At 26.6% G+C, this 21,053-nt stretch overlaps 4 protein-coding genes across 4 annotated transcripts; 1 reads left to right on the forward strand and 3 right to left on the reverse strand.

Annotated features, from left to right (window-relative positions):
- Positions 1 to 3,881: 3,881 nt before the first annotated feature.
- Positions 3,882 to 5,381, forward strand: MKS88_000714 (StAR-related lipid transfer protein; the record flags this gene model as incomplete). The annotated part of the gene is made up of 1 exon (XM_067218404.1): positions 3,882 to 5,381. One exon carries the CDS (start codon positions 3,882 to 3,884, stop codon positions 5,379 to 5,381), a length of 1,500 nt encoding a protein of 499 aa, XP_067075497.1.
- A 2,314-nt stretch (positions 5,382 to 7,695) lies between these two features.
- On the reverse strand, positions 7,696 to 10,621 carry MKS88_000715 (protein E140; the record flags this gene model as incomplete). Its single annotated transcript, XM_067218415.1, has 2 exons — positions 7,696 to 9,296; positions 9,538 to 10,621. The coding sequence occupies 2 exons, from the start codon at positions 10,619 to 10,621 to the stop codon at positions 7,696 to 7,698; spliced, it is 2,685 nt and encodes an 894-aa protein (XP_067075498.1).
- A 3,399-nt stretch (positions 10,622 to 14,020) lies between these two features.
- MKS88_000716 (thrombospondin related sporozoite protein) lies at positions 14,021 to 17,034 on the reverse strand (the record flags this gene model as incomplete). The annotated part of the gene is made up of 7 exons (XM_067218426.1): positions 14,021 to 14,077; positions 14,709 to 15,021; positions 15,297 to 15,351; positions 15,756 to 15,790; positions 16,382 to 16,491; positions 16,623 to 16,701; positions 16,946 to 17,034. 7 exons carry the CDS (start codon positions 17,032 to 17,034, stop codon positions 14,021 to 14,023), a joined length of 738 nt encoding a protein of 245 aa, XP_067075499.1.
- Positions 17,035 to 17,455: 421 nt separating this feature from the next.
- On the reverse strand, positions 17,456 to 19,039 carry MKS88_000717 (parasite-infected erythrocyte surface protein; the record flags this gene model as incomplete). Its single annotated transcript, XM_067218437.1, has 1 exon — positions 17,456 to 19,039. One exon carries the CDS (start codon positions 19,037 to 19,039, stop codon positions 17,456 to 17,458), a length of 1,584 nt encoding a protein of 527 aa, XP_067075500.1.
- Between the last annotated feature and the right edge of the window lie 2,014 nt (positions 19,040 to 21,053).

Here is a 21,053-nt window from a genome sequence, read left to right on the forward strand (position 1 = left end):
GTCAAACCCGAACTACACTTTCTTTCATTGAAAAAATGAATATTTTTTATATTTATATATTTTTTTTTTTTTTACATATGAGAAGTAAACTATGTCAGAGAGAGTTATATATGCAATAGCTTTTTTTCTCTCTCCATTACTTATTTGTTTACTCGTTTTTGCTAACATTTTGCTAACATTTTTGCTAACATTTTGCTAACATTTTTGCTAACATTTTGCTAACATTTTTGCTAATATTTTTCTAATTTTTTACACTTCTTACTATTCTTTTTAAGCCCTTCTTTTTGTCCTACATTCAAAAATGATGGAGTTACAAATCATTGGCTTTCCGTTCATTTTTATAAACACACTTTTTATGGAGTAATAGTAATTACACTACTCTCTCACGTTTATTTTGTAAGCTTTGCGCCTTTAAACATAAGTTGAACTGTTGAAATGGCATAATACATAAGCATATAAATATACATATATATAGTATGTACATATTTTTTATTAGTTCCCTACAGATTTACACACGCCATCTTTTTTTTTTTTTTTTTTTCTCCAATTTTTTTTAATTTTTATTAATTTTTGTCAATTTAATTCTTATAGCTCGAAAAAAAAAAAAATTTCAATTATGTTAATCATAGTGTAATAAAGTTCAAAAAATTTTACTCAATTAGGTTAAAGCGAGCAATATATTGAAAAAGTGAACCACGTGAAAAAAAAAAAAACCTGAAAACTTGTTCGCGTGTAAGCGGAAGTACATATATAATCATACACATATATACTATACATACACACACACACACACATATACTATACATATACATACACAAATACATACACATAGGTATGCACACACATATGCACATAAACATGCATACACTCACACGCCCACACGAATATGCATGTACACATGTGCTTATATTTATATATATATAATGTGGTATATTCTTTTTGTGAAAAAAAAAAGGGTGAAACAACGATACTTCACAACAGGTGTTATAATCTCACCTACCATTTATTTCATAAGATTAATTATTTTTTCCAAAAAATAAGATTATTACATTTCCCTGAAATGAACCATTCCTTTTGGCGTGTATCTGCATGTTCACATGTACGTACACACATAGGTAATTAAACACACACATGGGTAATTACGCACATACATAGGTAATTGCACACACACATAGGTAATTACACACACACATAGGTAATTACACACACACATAGGTAATTACACACACACATAGATAATTACACACATAAATACATATATATATATAATATATTTACGCATATATGTGAGAAAGCTTGTAAACCTTTCCGCAAAGTACTATTTTGTTTTTTTCCCCGCTGGCAAAGTATCAAATGAAGAAAATTCGAAACTGAAAAAATATTCGAACCTTTAATTTTTTCCAAAAAAAAAAAAAAATAAATAATACTATTTTTCCTCTTATTAATACGTGAAATTTTGTTAAAACTGTCTACTCATCTTTGCAAATTCGTAATGAGTATACATAAATATGAAATATATATATCGCATATATATATATACATACATATACATATAAATGCGAGTATTTATTACGTACGCACGAACTGCTTAACCAATTAAACTATACCATATATTATACGAGCTGGTTTTCTTATTTTTTTTTTTTTTTCTGTTAATTTTTTATGTGCAATTTTACGTTAAAGCTAATATGGAAAAATTCTGAAAAAAAAAAAGAGTAAAAATAGGTAAAAAAAAGAAGAGAAGAGAAAAAGAAAAACAGAAGAAAAAAGAAAAGGGAAAAAAAAGAAAAGAAGAGAAGAGAAAAAGAAAGGGAAAAAAAGGCAAGAAAACGAAGCAAAACTTAATAAAACAAAACAAAATGACTTCGTAATATCCACCAAAATTTACTGCATTTATTTTTTTAGAAAAAAAAAAAAAATGAAGCTGCAATAACATAGTAGAAAAATCAATGCGCATGAAATAAATAAATAAATAATGTGTCTGTATTAAATTCGTTGATTAATTTACAACTAATTTGTGAATAATTTACGACCAATTTGCGAATAATTTACGAATAATTTACGACCAATTTGCGAATAATTTACGACTATTTTGTGACTATTTTGTGACTATTTTGTGACTATTTTGTGACTATTTTGGAACTATTTTGGGACTATTTTGGGACTATTTTTTGACTACTTTTTAGTAATTTTTTTTACCATTTTAACGACATATTTACGAATTCGTTTATTTTGTTAACTGTTTTTATGTGGTTTCTCTATACCACTACACATGATAAAATTACTGTCGTGAATTTTAAAAAAACTTCTTTTTCGACTATAACTTATATATTTATGTGTTTTTTCCTTCTTTTTTTTTCTTTTTTTTATTTTCTTTTTTTTTTTTTTGTGGCATGTTATATACTGAATTACACCACTAATAGTCTATCAATTTATTTTTAAAAAATTTCCACGTACTTTGTACGCATGCATTGCGCACGCACTATATGTTTTTCACGTGTACATCGTACATTTGCATATGCATAATATACAGAACGTTTATATACATATATATATTTATATGTGTAATATATATATTTACATATATTTAACATATTTTTAATATATTTAACCGTATTTAATATATTTAACCATATTTACAACATTTAACATTTTTAATATATTTGCTTATTTTTGTATATATATTTATTTTATTATTTTTTTTTTTTTTTCCATATTTTACTAGTTTAATCGTACGTACTTGTTAAATTAAAGAATTGCAAAGTAAAATTTGAACGAAAAACATTAAGGGAAAAAGGCTAAAGAAACACTTGGTTGTAATATTTGCTCGTTTTAAAATAATGACTGCACAGCGTGTAAAAGTAAAAAACAGCATATTCATGTAAGTACCATATATAAATTGGCAGCTCTGTATAGCAAACACTGAATGTACACACCAAAATATATACTTATATGTATATGTGTATATATGTGTGTATATATATGTGTGTATATATATGTGTGTATATATATGTGTGTATATATATGTTTGTATATACATGTGTATATATACGTATATGTATTACATTTTGCACGGAAAGTTACACGTTCAACACACCCCTGGCAAATGTGGAATAAAGCGTCGTTAATTTTTTTAAAAAACTAGTTTAATTCTCTATTTTTTTGGAACATTTGTATTTTATTTTTATTATATTTTAGTGTCATAACTTTTTTAGCTTTTTCCATTTCGTTTTCTGTTACCTTTTTTTATTTTTTTAATTTTTTTATTTTATTATTTTTTCTACTTTTCATTTTTTCTATTTTTCATTTTTTCTATTTTTCAATTTTTCATTTTTTCTATTTTTCATTTTTTCTATTTTTCAATTTTTCTATTTTTCAATTTTTCTATTTTTCAATTTTTCTATTTTTCAATTTTTCTATTTTTCAATTTTTCTATTTTTCAATTTTTCTATTTTTCAATTTTTCTATTTTTCTATTTTTCATTTTTTCTATTTTTTCAATTTTTCATTTTTTCTATTTTTCATTTTTTCTATTTTTCATTTTTTCTATTTTTCATTTTTTCTATTTTTCGTTTTTTTTATTTTTCGTTTTTTTTATTTTTCGTTTTTTTTATTTTTCGTTTTTTTTATTTTTCGTTTTTTTTATTTTTCGTTTTCCCTTTTTATTTTGCTTCTTTTATTTGCCTTTTTTTTTTTTCTTTTTTCTTTCTCCTGCTCTCCTTTGTTTTATTTTTTTTGTGTTTGCCACTCGCCAGTAAAGAAAAAGAAACTAAAGAGTACAAAATAAAGCAAAATAATAAAGCGAATAAAATAAAGCAAATCAGACAACATATAGTGAAAAAAAAAGATGCACATTTTCTTGTGTACACTACTGTTGTGAAAATGATTTTAAAAAAAAATAAATATATCGTATTAACATTTTTATTGGCACTTTTTGAATATTTGTGCCATGATGGCAAATACAAACTGAAAAATATCACAGACAGGGCGAAATTTCAGCACAATGATTTATCCTTAATATTGTCGCATTTGTACATAAAAAAACTACCTTTCGTTAATGCCCTTTTTGGAAATGATATGAGCAGTGGTGGTAGTGACAGCTGTAGGGACAACCCGGCGCTGGGAAGGTGCCATTTCCCAGAAAAGGGCTCCTGTAGCAGGTATGTTAACGGTGGAGTAAAAAATAAGAATTCTCTTTTTAGAAATAATTATAGTGTATTATTTTCTCAAAACATAAGAGGGCATTTTCGAATTTTAAATGAACAAACAGAAGGGCGTTTTGGTGGAGCTACAAAGACAGACTTGCAAAATGAACATGTACAGAAGGATGCATATGGTCAACCATTGTTACAAGCACAACCTGAGGTTATTTCACCTGGAGTAGGTGAAAAAACTCTTCCAGAAAGAGAAAGTCCATTGATAACTGAAAAAACAAGAAAACGTTACTTAGATATTTGTAAAAAAATACGTAGTAATCAATTTTCATACGACAATTGTGAAATATTTCATAAGTCACAAGAAGTTACATTATATAAAAATTTATTAGATGATAAATCAGAAACAAGATACGATTTAATTGGTTACGGTACCTTAAATGATGTGTCTCTTTATGGTATAAGTTATGCTTTAAATAATGTGGATACAATTAAAAAATGGAATAAAAATATATATATATTGAATTATTTAGATATAACAAAACCATCTATATTAGAGAAATATAATATTAACGAAAAAATTAATGCTAGTAAATTAATTTTACCAAATGAAAGTGAGGCACCGAAAGGAAATAGGAAATATATGTATTTAGTTAATGGTTTGCCATGGCCTTTTAAAAGTCATGATACTATATATGAAGTTTATCAAAATTATAATGAAGAAGAGAATATGTTATTAATTGCAAATAAATCAGTTAATGATACCTTTTTAAATAATAGTAGTTATACAAGAATTTCGAATTATGAAAATTTTTTTTGTATTTATCCAAAAAGTAAAAATTCATATGAAAAGGGATTAGATTATGTTATATCACTTTATTATGATGTAAATATACCAAAATTTTTACAGAATAATATTCTTAATCAAATATTCCCAAGCTTAGTTTACAGTTTATATGACTCATCAAAAGCCATGACTGAAAAAGGTATGAACTTTACCGAAGAGGAAATAAAGAAAAATCCTCTTCCCTTTGAATTAAAGGAAGGAGAAGTTATAAATGAACTTAATGCTGCACAAGCAAATAGCAAAAGTGCACAGTTAGATAAAGCATCTAGTGGGGGAGCCTCCATTTTAAGGATAATATTCATTGATCCATTTACTTTTGTATGGACAGCAAATGTAAGTTTGTTCAAGAAAATATATGTCTTCATAACCAGTATGTTTTAATTTCGCATTCGTATACATACACGAGCACTACATGCAGTTTAAACACAAACAAACGCGAACACTCTCGATGTGCAGTATAAACACCCATATTATCATGTCTTATATTGCATATTATAAGAGTGCAACCATGGACTGTTCATAGCCATGTTTAAAGTATATTTGTGCGAGACATCCAAATGCCGTGTCCTATCATTTTTACAAATTTTTGTTTTCCTTAAAGGAACCAACAATTTTCTTAAAAAAAAGCAAAAAAATCATGAACAAAAAAAAAAAATATATACACATATAAATGTATATATATATGTGTATATGTGTGTATATGTACATATGTGTATATGTGTGTCTATGTACATATGTGTATATGTGTGTATATGTACATATGTGTATATGTGTGTCTATGTACATATGTGTATATGTACATATGTGTATATGTGTGTATATGTACATATGTGTATATGTGTGTATATGTACATATGTGTATAAGTATATATATATATATATATAACACGATGCGACATATTTTATGATAACACTGTGTGACATCATATGTAACAGTGTACATTTGACAATATATGCAGCAATATGCCCCAGTACATTTTATGACTTTTTCCTTTTTTACTTATTTTTAATTTGTTCTTTTTCATTTATTTTTAAGGATATTTGTCTTTTATTTTATTTTATCTTATTTTTTTTTCCCCCCCCCTATGTCTTCTTCTCTTCTTGCTCTACTTCTTTCACGTCTTCCTCCACTTCTTCCTCCACTTCTTCCTCCACTTCTTCCTCCACTTTTTCCCCCACTTCTTCCTCCACTTCTTCCTCCACTTCTTCCCCCACTTCTTCCTCCACTTCTTCACCCGCTTCTTCCTCTTCCTCTTCCTTTTCCTTTTCTCGTGTTATCATATTTACAATTTTAAAAATTTTATCCTTTGTATTGTGTAACCACTTCTCCTTCATCATTTTTAATTTTTTAAGATATTTTAAGAAAATTTACGAAAATTGACGAATATTTAAGAAAAAATAATTAACTTGAAATAAATTTGTTACAACAAAATAACACAGAAGAATGATGATGATGTGCATGGTTAAGAAGTAAAACTGAGTCTGGCTGTGACTCATGAAAATTGTGTACACACGTATGTCTGCAGGAATATTTGGAGACCATATGTGTGCAAATATAGAAATATTTCAACTTTGTTGAAAATAAAACCTGACCGTGTCAGGACATTTATTCTTAAGGAAAAACGATTAAAAGAGTTAATATATATGCATATATAAAAAAGCATTTTAAGAATATGAAAGGAAACACTACTTGTGCATTTTAAAGGGAAAAAGCGAAAGTGTGAAAATGGAGAAGCAAACAAAATGGTAAAACATAAAAATGGCGAAATGCGTTAAGACATAAAAACAAAAACAAAATGGTAAAAAGAATTTAAGCAAACAAAACAAGAGTAAATAAAACGGATTAAGTCAGAATGGTGAATGCGAAATCATTAAAAGGTGTGCGCAGTTGTTAATAATTTTTGTTAAGACAATAATCCCCAAAAAAAAAAAAAAATTTACAACTAGTATGTACATATATATATATATATATATACATACATAAAACAAATGTGTAATTAACATATATTATTAAGTTTTAGTACTAATATCGTTGACAATAATATGTAAATAATCGTAACAGTAGTAGCACCTGAAATAACCCCTTGGTTAAGCAAGCAGTAACAAATATTCCGCTAGGTGTTAACTGTCTTGGGTTGAAAGGGGTTATTATAGGCGCTGCTACTAATAACGTTCCTTTTGCACATTTTGACTCATTTTAATTTATTTATTAATATTCTGCTTTATCTTACTTGTTCTACTATTGTGGTTTCCTTATACTGCCTCCTCAATCTCTTCAGCTCCTGATATTCTCTTCCCTCTCTCCCCCCCCATTTTGCGCAAGCATCCTAATGGCTAAAAAATAATCTAATGGATAACTAAATTTAATTACAAATGTAGGTGTAACTCCCTTTGATCACTTTATATAACACACTATACTTCATTATACTTCGTTATACTTCATTATACTTCGTTATACTTCATTATACTTCGTTATACTTCATTATACTTCGTTATACTTCATTATACTTCGTTATACTTCATTATGCTGCATTATGCTTATTTTGCTGCATTATGCTTATTTTGCTTCATTGTGCTTATTTTGCCCTTTTTATTGTTTTATTTCTGCTTTTCCATGTGTGCGAGCACTTGTAGTATCACTACCTGTACTTACTGCTACTTACCTGTATTTCTACTCCCACCCGTGGGTGCTATGTCAGATGGCCTTTAATTGGTAATAGAGCCAGCAAAAGAGGAAAAAGTACCACAGCAAAAAGGAGATGGTGGAAAAGGCAATTAACGAGATTGACAAAAGTGTAGCATTTAAGACAACTTGATCACAATAATTCTGTCTGATTCTATTTAACTCATTAACAACTCTGTTGCAACTCATATTTTTTATTAAGGATTCAACAGTAGTAATAATTAATTCTTTTAACGAATTGAATTCATTCTTAATTTTTGCAAATATATTTAATATATCAGCAAAGTTTATACTATCAACAGAATTAACTAAATATTTTCGTATTATAGAACTACTTTGTGCTTTATCTTTATCCTTTGGTGTGTATTCATCCCATCCAATCTTTTTTGTTACAGTATTGTCTAAATCGCTTAGATCGAATATTTTTTCCTTTAGAATTTTAGCTTTCTTTATAAATATATTAACAACGTTATCTAAGTCGTTTTTTAGCACATCATTGTTTAATTTATTACGTAGATTGATATATTTCAGATCATTTATGCTAGACTTATAGCAAATATTATATTTATTTATATTTTTTTCACATGTAGTATCTTCAAAACATAATGCATAGTTATCATTAAAAAAGTACCTGTTCAAATGACTAATATATTCATTTATACCCCAGAGACTCCAAACCCCAAAGCGAACATTATCCCTTGTAACACCTGTTACTAGTAAAGATTTTTTAAGAGATATTAATTTTATATTATCTAAATATTGATTATTATCCTTTTTGACAACTATTACCCATAAGTAATCCAAAAAACTACTAGTATTTTTATTAAAAGTTTGCTTAATTCTTGTAAAGAAAGTGCCATATTCCATTATTCTATTTTCTATTTCATTTATATCAAAAGAATTAATTTTGTTTAGAATATTAGTAGCTAAATTTTCTTCTATTATTGAAGATTTTTTATTTTTTAAGCAATACTCAAGTAATGTATCAGTAAAAACCTCAAAATTTAATTCATTTTTTAATACTCGTTCTGATATTACACATGTTGTCCCTCCTATGATGGATACGCTTAGTATTACCGTGCCCATTAAGAGAGTTACGATTGTAAGAAATCCAAAGTAAGCACTAAATACTCCAAATAGATCTAAGAAAAAATGATTACTGTTTGATATATTCCCTTTTATTAAATAAAAAATAAAGAGAAATAGTCCTATTAATATAAGTACTGGAGGTAATAATAAGATAAACTTTGCGATTAACAATGTTAATGTATATTTACGTATATTATCTTTAATTTTATATTTACGTGTAATATCGTATACTGATTTATTAACTAACTCAAATTTTGTTGTTATCTTATCTATATTTTCTTTTAACGATTGTTCTATACTCATGTCAACATTAGTGATAGCTGCTTTAATTACGTTCTTCCCATGTTTTATTGTCATCTCTGTATTCTGCAAATATCCATCTCCTTGTGTTATTATACTATCTAGCACTTCTTTTATCCTCATTAGTACAGGGTAGGAGTGATAGTAACCTTCCTCTAGCGCCTTGTTGTTGTTATGAATGTTCGTTCGTAATCTTTTTATGTTGTTAAAGAATTTTATGTAGTCTAAAATTAAATGGCACAAAAAAAAAAAAAAAAAAAAAAAAAAAAGGTAAGTTGACTAAGCTGACAATTGTAACAGAGTTTACAACGGTAAACACTTTTGCAAATGTAAAAAAGTTTACAAAGATGATAAAAAATGCAGAAGCAGTGACAACATGTAGAAACGCGGGAACGAGATATATACATGGAGGTACACATATAAGAAATCAAATCGACACCAATGTGTGCGCATTGCAGTGGATACCTGAGAAGAAGGGGATAGAATTTTCCTCATCGAGGTGTATATCTTGCCTAATTTGGTCTTTCACATTTTGATATTTTTCTACAATGATTACTACTTCATTTAAAATGGTTTCTACAGAATAACAAACTTCGTCTACTTTTGCATTATTAGAGCATCTGTCGACCAAAACATTCTCTATACTTTTAGATACACTACAGATATTCATGTGAATACCATTCTTCGTTTTCAAAAAACGGTATATGAACCAGGAACCCAAGAAAACAAGGAAACATAACAAAATACACAAAAATGAATAAGATATAATACTGGACATTCTTTTTTTCAAATTTTTAATACCATCTTTCTTTTCATCTCTAGGTTTTTCTCTTCCATGTTCGTATCGTCCTTCATGACGTTCTTCATTTAGTGCTTCATTTCCTATCCCATTTCCTACTCCATTTCCTATCCCATTTTCTACTCCATTTTCTATCCCATTTTCTACTCCATTTCCTACTCCATTTCCTATCCGATTTTCTACTCCATTTTCTACTCCATTTCCTATCCCATTTTCTACTCCATTTCCTGTCCCATTTTCTACTCCATTTCCTATCCCATTTCCTACTCCATTTCCTATCCCATTTCCTATCCCATTTCCTACCCCATTTCCTATCCCATTTCCTACCCCATATTCCATCCCGCTTTCTTTTCTTACTTCCCCTTCATCCTCCTTTTTACATATTCTACAGGCAAATATTTTTAAGATTCTTCTAAAGCACTTAGTATACAAAAACAAGGTAGAAAAGTAGACACAAGTAAAAATTGCAAGGAAATATACACACGTTACGACATATTGGTTTCTTTTCAGTATGTTCATTACACTCCTTAAGTTAAATTTAGAAAAATCTTCCATCCTCCATGATGTATAAAATATATTCAATATACTCTTAGAAAATTTATTTGAATCATTTGATGGAAAAGTTTCATTTTTATTACCACTACAAAAGTAGCCAAATTCGCTACCTATAATATGATTTAATTTATTTAATTGTTCCTTTATTAATTCCGTTTTTTTGATGTATATTCCTAACTCGTAATTATCCCCCATTTTTCATACAAGACCATAAGACCGAGTAAGGAGAAAAAAAATAAAGTAAAACGGAATGTCTACACACATATAAACTCCCATATATATATATGTAAGAATATATGTAAGAATATATGTAAGCATTTATATATGTAAGCGTTTATATATGTAAGCGTTTATATATGTAAGCGTTTATATATGTAAGCGTTTATATATGTAAGCATTTATATATGTAAGCGTTTATATATGTAAGCATTTATATATGTAAGCATTTATATATGTAAGCGTTTATATATATATTCATGCATGCATGGGAACTCCTGAAGCAAATAAACTCAAGACAAGTTAAGTGTACGTAGAAGAATGCTCATACAATAAGGGAGAGTAATAAACAAAAAAAAGCAAGATAGTGTTGTCTTAAAATGTATGCGTTAAAATTTTTATTTTTTGGCAACAAAAACCACGTTCATTTTGTTTCCACTTTATTCATGAAAAAAATTTATGTACATATATGAGTAAGCATATATATGCATGCGTACAAATATAAACATAATACATGTACACATTTATACTCAGGTAGTATTTATTTATTTAATTATACACTTATATATATACACACATATATATTTAATTATGCGCATATACATATATATATATATATATGCACTCTTGCAAATTCTCTTCCTTGAAAAATTGCTATATTTATTAAGAATATAACATATGTTCATATGGAATAAAAAAATAAAAAGTTACAAATATCCCGAAAAGTGTCTCCATGTTTTTAACAATTTTGCACACTACAATAATTATATTAATTTTATTTATGATCTTCTTAAAAGAACACAATTCATACATGAACTTAAAAATTTGTCGTAATAATCTAACATCGAAAACAAAAAAATAAAATAAAATGAAATGAAAAAAGACAAAATATAGAAATAACGAAATTACCAAATGACAAAGGGACAAAATGACAAAATGACAAAATGACGAAATTATAAAGACAAAAAAAAGTTCAAAAAAAAAACAAAAACAAAATATGTTTTTGAAGGCTTTTACACCACGCAATTATAAAAACTATTTACAACTTTATTTCTGCATGTAAACAACAAACGAAAATTCCCTCAAAATTAAGGAGAGTACAAGTGTATATATGTTATATAATATATTATATATCATAATATTTTTTATTTTTCTGAAAATTATTTAAAATTGTCCTCATCAGTGGGTATGTAATATGCATTATTTTATTTTTTTTATCGTACATTATATTACAGTATATTGCATTGTATTAATTATATTATATTATATTATCTTACATTATATGCGTTATATTATCTTACATTATATGCGTTATATTATCTTACATTATGCGTATTATATTATTTAATATTTTATGTATTATATTATCTTATATTAATACTTAATTTTTATTTATTTTACTCTCCCCCATCTTATCCATTAACACATTTTTTACACCAACATGTGTTATTTACGTAAAATGCATTATTTGTGTAAACATATTTATTATTTGCATAAATATATATTTTTTACGAAAACATATTTATATAAACAGAAAAAAAAAAAAGAAAAAAATATATTTTATTTAAAAATAAACTAATGACCATACAACAAAATAATACTTTAAAATTAAATAATTCTTTGTCGCTCTACTTAATTTTGAGTTTCAAATAGCCAATTTAGATGAAGTCTATGTAACTATTTTTCAACACATAACATTAATTCCCTTTAATAAAATTTTCCATTTTATCGAAAATACTTTTTAAAAAAAATATATATATTTTTTTTTCATTAAATAAAATATATTTGTGTATTATAAGTATATGGGTATTATATGTGTACGTATGTGTATTAAATGTATGTACGTGTATGTATATATATTCAACACTTTAAGTGAAGCTACTTAATGCTTACTTGCAAAAATTCTTATTGCAATAACTAAAAGAACAATTCACATCATTTGTTTAAACTTTTATACGCAGCTGAAAATTTTTAAAATGGAAATAAGAAAAATCAACATAAACAAAAAAGAGTACGTAAATATTATCTTTCTTTTTTTCACTTTTTACATATAATTTATGTTTGAACGAATCATGTTAAGTAAACATAAATGTGATACATTTTGCATATATATCTGCGAAATGTATGTATATATGTATGTATGTATATATGTATGTACGTATATATGTATGTATGTATATATGTATGTATGTGTGTATATATATATATATATATGTATGTACATACATTCCAATACGTAATAATTAAGGTATATATTATACTAAGTTTTCTTATAAATTTAAGTATTTTTTAGCCTCTTATAAAATGCATAAATTTGTTCTTATGCCATGCGATTCAGAGGACCTATTTTTTTTTTTTTTTTTTCTTTCGTTTGTTATGTTTTTCCTTTCTTATGAGTTGATTTGAAGTATATTAAAGAAGATAGACAAAAGAAAAGGAAAATACATTACTAGGTTATGTAAAAAAGGAAAATATATTACTAGGTTATGTAAAAAAGGAAAATATATTACTAGGTTATGTAAAAAAGGAAAATATATTACTAGGTTATGTAAAAAAGGAAAATATATTACTAGGTCATGTAAAAAAGGAAAATATATTACTAGGTTATGTAAAAAAGGAAAATATATTACTAGGTTATGTAAAAAAGGAAAATATATTACTAGGTTATGTAAAAAAGGAAAATATATTGCTAGGTCATGTAAAAAAGGAAAATATATTACTAGGTTATGTAAAAAAGGAAAATATAAAAAAGAGAAGAGAAAATGTCTGACTATATCATGCAAAAAGGTAAAAAGAAGAAAAAATGTACAACTTTATCATATAAAAGAGAAAAAAGAAGAAAAAATATATGACTAGGTTATGTTAAAAAGAAAAAAATTGTATAAATAAAATTCTCAATTTAAATAATAAAAAGAAATTTAAAATGAAGTATAAGAATAGATCTTTCCTCAGGAAATTGAAAACAAAGTATGAATGCACTTGTGAGTTGCAATCGTAAAACATGTTGTGCGCTTTATAAACTTTTTTTTTTTTTTTTAATAAAGAACGAGCATACATGAATAGCCAACTACATAATTATCTAAGCATATAAATATATGCTTACGTACATATAGATTTGCACAAAAATTTACCCACACGTGTATACACATATTTACACGCACATTTACACATAACTTTTGCTGCATAAGATTTTTTAATTGTTTAATAATGTCGTGCGAAATATTCATCTGAGCTGTTAAAAAAAAAAAAAAAATTCAATATTAGAAAATGTGTAGAGAAAAAAAAAATCTCTTTTTTTTTTTTTTTTTTCTTGTGAATATATTGAATATTCTAACACACAGACAAAATTCGGATGTATGTAATTAAAAATGAATATAATCAGTCTGACATTTTTATATTTTCTAAACTTCCAATTTTTGAAAAAGACGTTTTTTCCTAAGTAAAAAGCGTTCGATGTAGATTAAGCGAGCATCTTATTGATTATTCCTCGTACATATATATGTACGTATGTATACTTACAAGTGTGCATACAAGACTATATTAATGAGGAATAAAAGTCGGAAATATATCTTTTATAAGTATATTAAGGAAAACAAAAAAACTATTTAATGAAACACCAAGTTTGTCCTCCTTCAACGAAAATACCTCTTTATTTTATTTTATTAAAAGAAACAGTCATAGAGTTAACTCCGTAATTGAAAGATGTCGCAACTTCATAATTTTATTAAACTTATAATTTTTAAATTATTAAAAAAAGAAAAAATATACATATATATATATATATACTGCATTCAAAAATATATTGAAATGGTAAGTGTAACAAAAATATGGTTATTCACTAAAAAAAAAAATATAAAAATATGCTAATTGGAGAAGCAGCACAATGCTGCAATTTTGAATTTTTATTTTGTTTCATCTTTTTATTTTGCTTAATTTTTTTTTTTTTTTTTCCTTCATTTTCTTTCATTTTTCTGATATTATATTTTCCTTATTAGCGTGAAACAAGTTATATAATTTTTTTTTTTATTGACACAACTGTGCAAATTAACAGTAACAGTATACTAACTCCTGAAAAGATACTAAAAATTATCAGATATTTTATCAAAGCTCTTTTTTTCTCATTTTGTCTCATTTCGTTTATATCACGTTCTTTCTGAGTAGCAGAATAGGGACAAGCTTCCAGAAAACAAATAGACGTTTCGGTAAGCTTAGAACAGTCTGCAGAATTTTCCTTCTTTGAACTAGTTCGTACTCTCATTTTTACTCCAACATCACATGTTTTTGAGCAAGCAGACCACTCAGACCACGAATTGCAATGATCCCGATTAACTTCTTTTAATATTCTATTTTTTAAAACGGACTGGTTACTATGTAGTAGTCTGTAAAAGTTAATTGAAAAATTTAAAGCAGTATGTTTTTATGTTGTGCAAATAATGTACGCATACACATATGTATGTATATGTATATATATATATATATATGTACATACGTGCACACTTGTACTGCTCATTTTTCAATCATTTTTGTAGACAATTTTTGACAAGCCCGAAAGCATATTTTTCCCCCTTTGCTAGAAAAATAATTAGCAGTATATCGACACAGTGATTTACTTTTGTGGGCTTCGAAAAAAAAAAAAAAAAAAAGTTAAAATTACTTGTGTGCTTCAACATTTTGTTCTGAAAAATGATTACTGAGCCCGAGATAAAAATCTGTTAATAAAAAAAGAAAAAAACATATATATTTACACATATATATATATATGTATGTATATTCGTGTGTGTATCAAAATACATCATGCGGAGGGCATTCTGTAAAATATGAAAGTGTTCTCCATTTTCGCTTTTTGATAATAAAATATAGTATTACTAAGGTGCGATTTGATTATATATAATAAAAAAAAGTATCTTGATATGTTTATCATCATTTTGAATTATGGTGAGATAAGTTTTAAATGTGTAAAAAAAAAGGCCAAGTCAAAACAAAATTTTAAAATGTAGTAAAATCTTTACGTCTTTTAATTATATTAAAAATAGGAAAAAAAAAAAGGAATTTTGTTACGTATATTTAATTTATATGTATGTAACATGTGTCTATGTTTTGTTTTATATTTTACTTTTTAACAAAGGGCGGATTACGCACAATTTCGAGCTGGATTAAGCAAAATTTACAACATAAAAAAAATATATATGTATATGTGTGTACGTATATAAATATGTGTACGTGTGTATTATATACACATCCTTTCGATGATGAAGGAGAGAGGAAAAAATTGACTTTAGTTCAGATCAAGCTACTTTTTTTTTTAAAATTTTTGTGCATGCAAAGCAGATTAAGGTTGTTTCATGCATCTTCTCTCTTTCGTCTCCTACAACATCTTTTTTTTTCCCACTCTTTAATTTCTTAATGGTTACTTATTTCCTTTTGTTTTGTTCTTTTGTTATGCTGCTTTTTTCTTTTTGCCTCTTATACTAAAAAATAAAATAAAAAAGGAACTCAAAAAAGAGTTTAAAAAAAAAATATATATATATATATATAAAATAATGCAACTGTTAAATGGAATAAAATGATTTTTTTTAAATTAAAAAAAAAAAAAAATAAAATAAATAATAATAATAATATTGAATAAGACGAATGCAAAATGGTATAAAGTTAAAATTATCTTAAATTATGAAAAAAAAAAAAAAAAGAAAAAAAACATTTCCTCTTTTTATGAAACAACACCGGTATGAGAGCTCATACAATTTAGCCGAAGATGCAAATATGCAAGAATGATCATATTTTACAAATATCAAATAGGACTTGTCCCATTTTTTTTTTTCAATCAACAAACTGCAACGCAGTAATAGTGACTATAATCTCGTACATAAAAAAAAAAAAAAATTTTAAACTTCTTTTAAATTAACGAAAGTTGTAAAACAATACACTCGTTAATGAAAAAAAGCATATACAGGAAAAACTGCCATTCTTTTATTTACCAAACTTGGTCTTTGTCATTGTCATTGTCATTGTCATTGTGTTTGTGTTTGTATTTTTTTTTTTTTTTTTTAAAAAAAAGGTTCCTACGAGGGAATTGTGGACATAAATTTTAATTCATTAGTAAATCTCGTATTGTAATGAATAATGCATATAGTAATTTCAAGCATGTCTTAACAAAATGAGCTTTCATATTTAAGAGACTTTTTTAATTTACATATGTGTAAAATTTCATCTCGCTTTAGCTATTTGAAAAATAAGGCTTATGTGTACAAGTAGCAATACATATAATTAAAAACATCCAAAATAAAAGAAGAAAATGATTTTAACGTCCGTCTTCTTGGGAAGTCCGGTGTTGTACCAGAAGAATGTACGCCGTTGCATCCTTTTTTCAAACTAAGGCCAACAACCGTACTCATGTGCAGTGCACATTTTAAGGGAAAAGTGTGCTTCGCAGAAATTGGAAAAAAGGAAAAAAAAAAAAGAACAAATAAATACGAACATATACAAATAAATACAAGTAAATTAAAATAAATTTTACAATTTGTAAATCAAAATTTTCAGTTTTTGATAATAATAGTGTTTGGGGAAAAGAAAACATTTTAAAAAAGGTGCGCACTTGAAATGGTAATCAAAAAAAAAAAAAAAAAAAAAAAAGAGTAAGATGAAGAATGCGAGATACGTAGAATGATGCAGATACGAAGTTTCACGTTAAAAAAAAAAAAAAAAAAAAAATTGGGGTTATGAGAAGACCTTAATTTGCGCACAGTTCGATGTGCATGAGTGCAAAAATATGCATACATATAGGTGCACACACATGTGGATGCACCGAAGAACGATTTACAGAATATGTTTTTTTTCTACGTCCCTAATTTTTTTATAAATCATGCAGAGCGTAATAACAATGAGAGCAGCAAAGGCTAGCGCGAAAAGGTAGGAAGTGCTGCTATTTCGTTTGTTAATAATTTTTTCTAATGTTTGTGCCTTTTCTGCTAGTAGTTTTAATTCTTGGCTGTTATCTATTTTTTTGGTTAATCTGTCAGTAATATCTTCAATATTTTTTTTTTGATATTGTGCATGCGAATGGAATAAGTTTTTTAAACTACTTAATTCGGTGGAAAATATTTTTTGATAATATTTTGGGTCCTCTGATTTATGAGAAATATTTTTTTTAATTTGTTTTAATTCATCTTGTATGTATATGATATTTTCATTTAATATATCAAAATTATACGATAATCTTTTTTCATTATTAATATGAAATAACAAACATTTTTGAATTATTTTTATTAAAGATTTTAAGACTTCTACTTGTGTAGTTTGATCTTTATTATGTGTTAATTCGTTTAATAATTCATTAACAGAATTATTTACATCATTAGATGATAATTCGTTTTTTACTTTAGAACTTTCTTCATTTATGTACTCTTTTGTTTTTGTTTCATATTCTTCTTCAAGTATAATATTATCCTTGGCTGAAACTTGTACTTCTGATATACCCACATAAGTAGGCTGGTATTTGTTTGCATTTGTTATTGCTATTTTTTCATCCTCTTTAAAATTATAAGCACTAAATGCGATATAATTTTCTTTAGGTATTTGTTTTTTTAAAGTAAAACTATGTATATAATTTTCATTTTTTGGATAATAAATAAACACACCTACCTCATTTTTTTGTGTCGTTATCTTAACATTTATTATATCGTTATATGTAACTGCATTTATGTGATAGCTTCTTCTAACTAAATCATTCAAATTTATATTTCTCTTTCCATAATTACCTAAACCTGATAATATTAATTCATTACCATTTAATTTAAAAAATATACCTACTCCATTAAACGCTTTTTTATATCCATACAAACCAAATTCTTCTTCTTCCAAAATAATATTATCGACACTCCCATTCTGTACAGTAAATGGATTATGTAATAACCAAAATGCAAACCCATTCTCTTTATTCTTTTCATCAATATTCGTTCTATATACTATTGACTTTACATCCTTCTGTTCTTTATAATATTTCTTATCTATGCTCTCCTTGTAATATTTCTTGTACATGCAAAAACTGAAAGTTACTGTTATACTGTCTGAAAATATTGCCTTTGTGTTATAGAATATCCCTCTTCTATTATACACATTTGGCACTAGAACTATGTATTGGTTTGTGCTTGCCGTCGAGTAGTCCAGCATCCATCCTTTATTTAAGTCGTTCACTGTCAAGGGAGCCTTAAACGAGTGCATTGCGGATGCATAGCTGCCACCGCTACTTCCACTTTTGCCGCTACTACCACTACTGCCACTACTAACGTTACTACCTCTACTAACATTACTAACACTACCTGGTTCGTTATTACATCCTTTCCAAAACACTTGAACTATTAGAGTAAGGATGCACAAATATTTCACGTAGAAATATTTCATCTTACTTCAGGTCATTGAGTCTTAAAAAAGGTCCAATCCCCAGAACAGCAGAAGAGCAGAGCGGCAGAACAATAGAACGGAAAGAAGGCAAATTGAAAAAATGCTCAACTCATTTATAAGCAAGAGAAAAAGGAAAACAGAAAAAAAAAAAGGTAACAAAAAAAAGAACGAGCAATCATGCGTACACGCAAATAAGAAGTGTAAACAAAAAGAACAATATTTAAACAGACTTGTTTAAAGAAAAAAAAAAAAAAATTTTATTATCAATAAATGGAAAACGCGCTAAACGAGGATGGGTATGTATTTTGGAGGATGTATCTCATGTAAATAAGTAGGGCTTGCCAAAAATATATGTGTATGTGTATATGTATGGGTAGGCGTATGTGTGGGTGTATGTATATATGCATATATATGTATGCTTATGCACGTATTAATTATCCAAACACATCTCCATACGCATACATTTTTTCCCGTTAACGAAACTTGCTGTTTGGTCAAATAAGCGACAAAAAAAAAAAAAAAAAAAAGTCACAAATATAGGGAAATAAACATATGCTATTACTATTATATATGTAAAATAAATACAGCTTTCCCCTTTTTTGGAGGAGAAAAAAAATGTGCGAATATTTGTATATTGTGAAAAGAAAACTAAAGGAGCACTTCAAAGAGATATAAGCTGCTTTAAAGCATTTTCCCTTTTTTAAACAATTAAAATAATATGGTATCTTTAAAGCATACATATGCATATTTAAAAGAAAAAAAAAAAAAAAAAAAGAATAAAAGATATTTAAATAGAGCTATTAAGCTTGATAGGAGTTTGGGTGAGGACGAGATATTACCATCTGTAAAAAAAATGGGTTTACTACGCCTTCTCAAATGTTACGCACGTTAGATCATTTTATTTTTTTTATTTTTTTTTTTTTTTGCACTATGCTAATATTTGCACATATATATGTACTTATATGTAGATATATATTCGGGTAAATTTAAGTTGATCTGTAAAGAATAGCCAAAATTTATTTGGATTTACACCCTAGTTGATAGGCCCAAAAAAACGAAAAATATTGAACTTAAAACGTAAAAAGTTTGCTTTTGTTTTATTTCTGGTGTGCTAATGGGTTGTGTTTGCGAGGAAAAATATGGGGGGCTAGTTGAATGGGGCTCAAACTCAGGAACGGTTTAACCGTTTGCACTGAGTGATGTCATTCGGATATTTGCATGTATGAATATATACACATATATACGCGAACACCTATGCGTGCGCACCTATACTTATGCACATTTGCGAATTTTATACTATGTATTACTCTTTAACACCAGTAAAATATGCGCATATAGTTGTGCATTGTAGAATTTTGGAACACCCTAACAGCTACTTATTTTTGTAGAACATACATTCCCGCTTGCTGTCATGAGTGTATATTCATAACAAATATTTCTTTGAAAATTATTAATGATCCTACATGTGAAACAGAAAATAGGAGTTTCCTTTTTTTAATTATACAATAACTCCAACGCATCTATACTTACGCGTAAAGAGTCCCATTGAATAAAAAACATAAAATAGTAAATTGAAAAATGCTCATAAGTTGAAGTGTCTAAAAATGGTTTTATATCAATTCGGAAAAAGGCGTCTTAGGAAAAATAAAAACAAAAAAATGAAAATTGAAAAATGAAAATTGAAAAATGAAAATTGAAAAATGAAAATTGAAAAATGAAAAATGAAAATGAAAAATGAAAAATGAAAAATGAAAAATGAAAAATGAAAAATGAAAAATGAAAATGAAAAATGAAAAATGAAAATGAAAAATGAAAAATGAATATGAATATGAAAAGTGAACATTTTGATCGAGCCATATGAACATTACAATATCATTATAAGAACAAAAAAAGGGCAAACGAAAATAATTGAGATTAAAAAAAAAAAAAAAATGAAAAGTGAAGAATGAAAAATGAAAATTTTACATGAATCGTCTTAAAATATGCATAATGTTTCATATTCTCATAGAGCTTA

The sequence above is a fragment of the Plasmodium brasilianum genome, chromosome 2, assembly GCF_023973825.1.
Source record: "Plasmodium brasilianum strain Bolivian I chromosome 2, whole genome shotgun sequence".
NCBI classification, from domain to species: domain Eukaryota; phylum Apicomplexa; class Aconoidasida; order Haemosporida; family Plasmodiidae; genus Plasmodium; species Plasmodium brasilianum.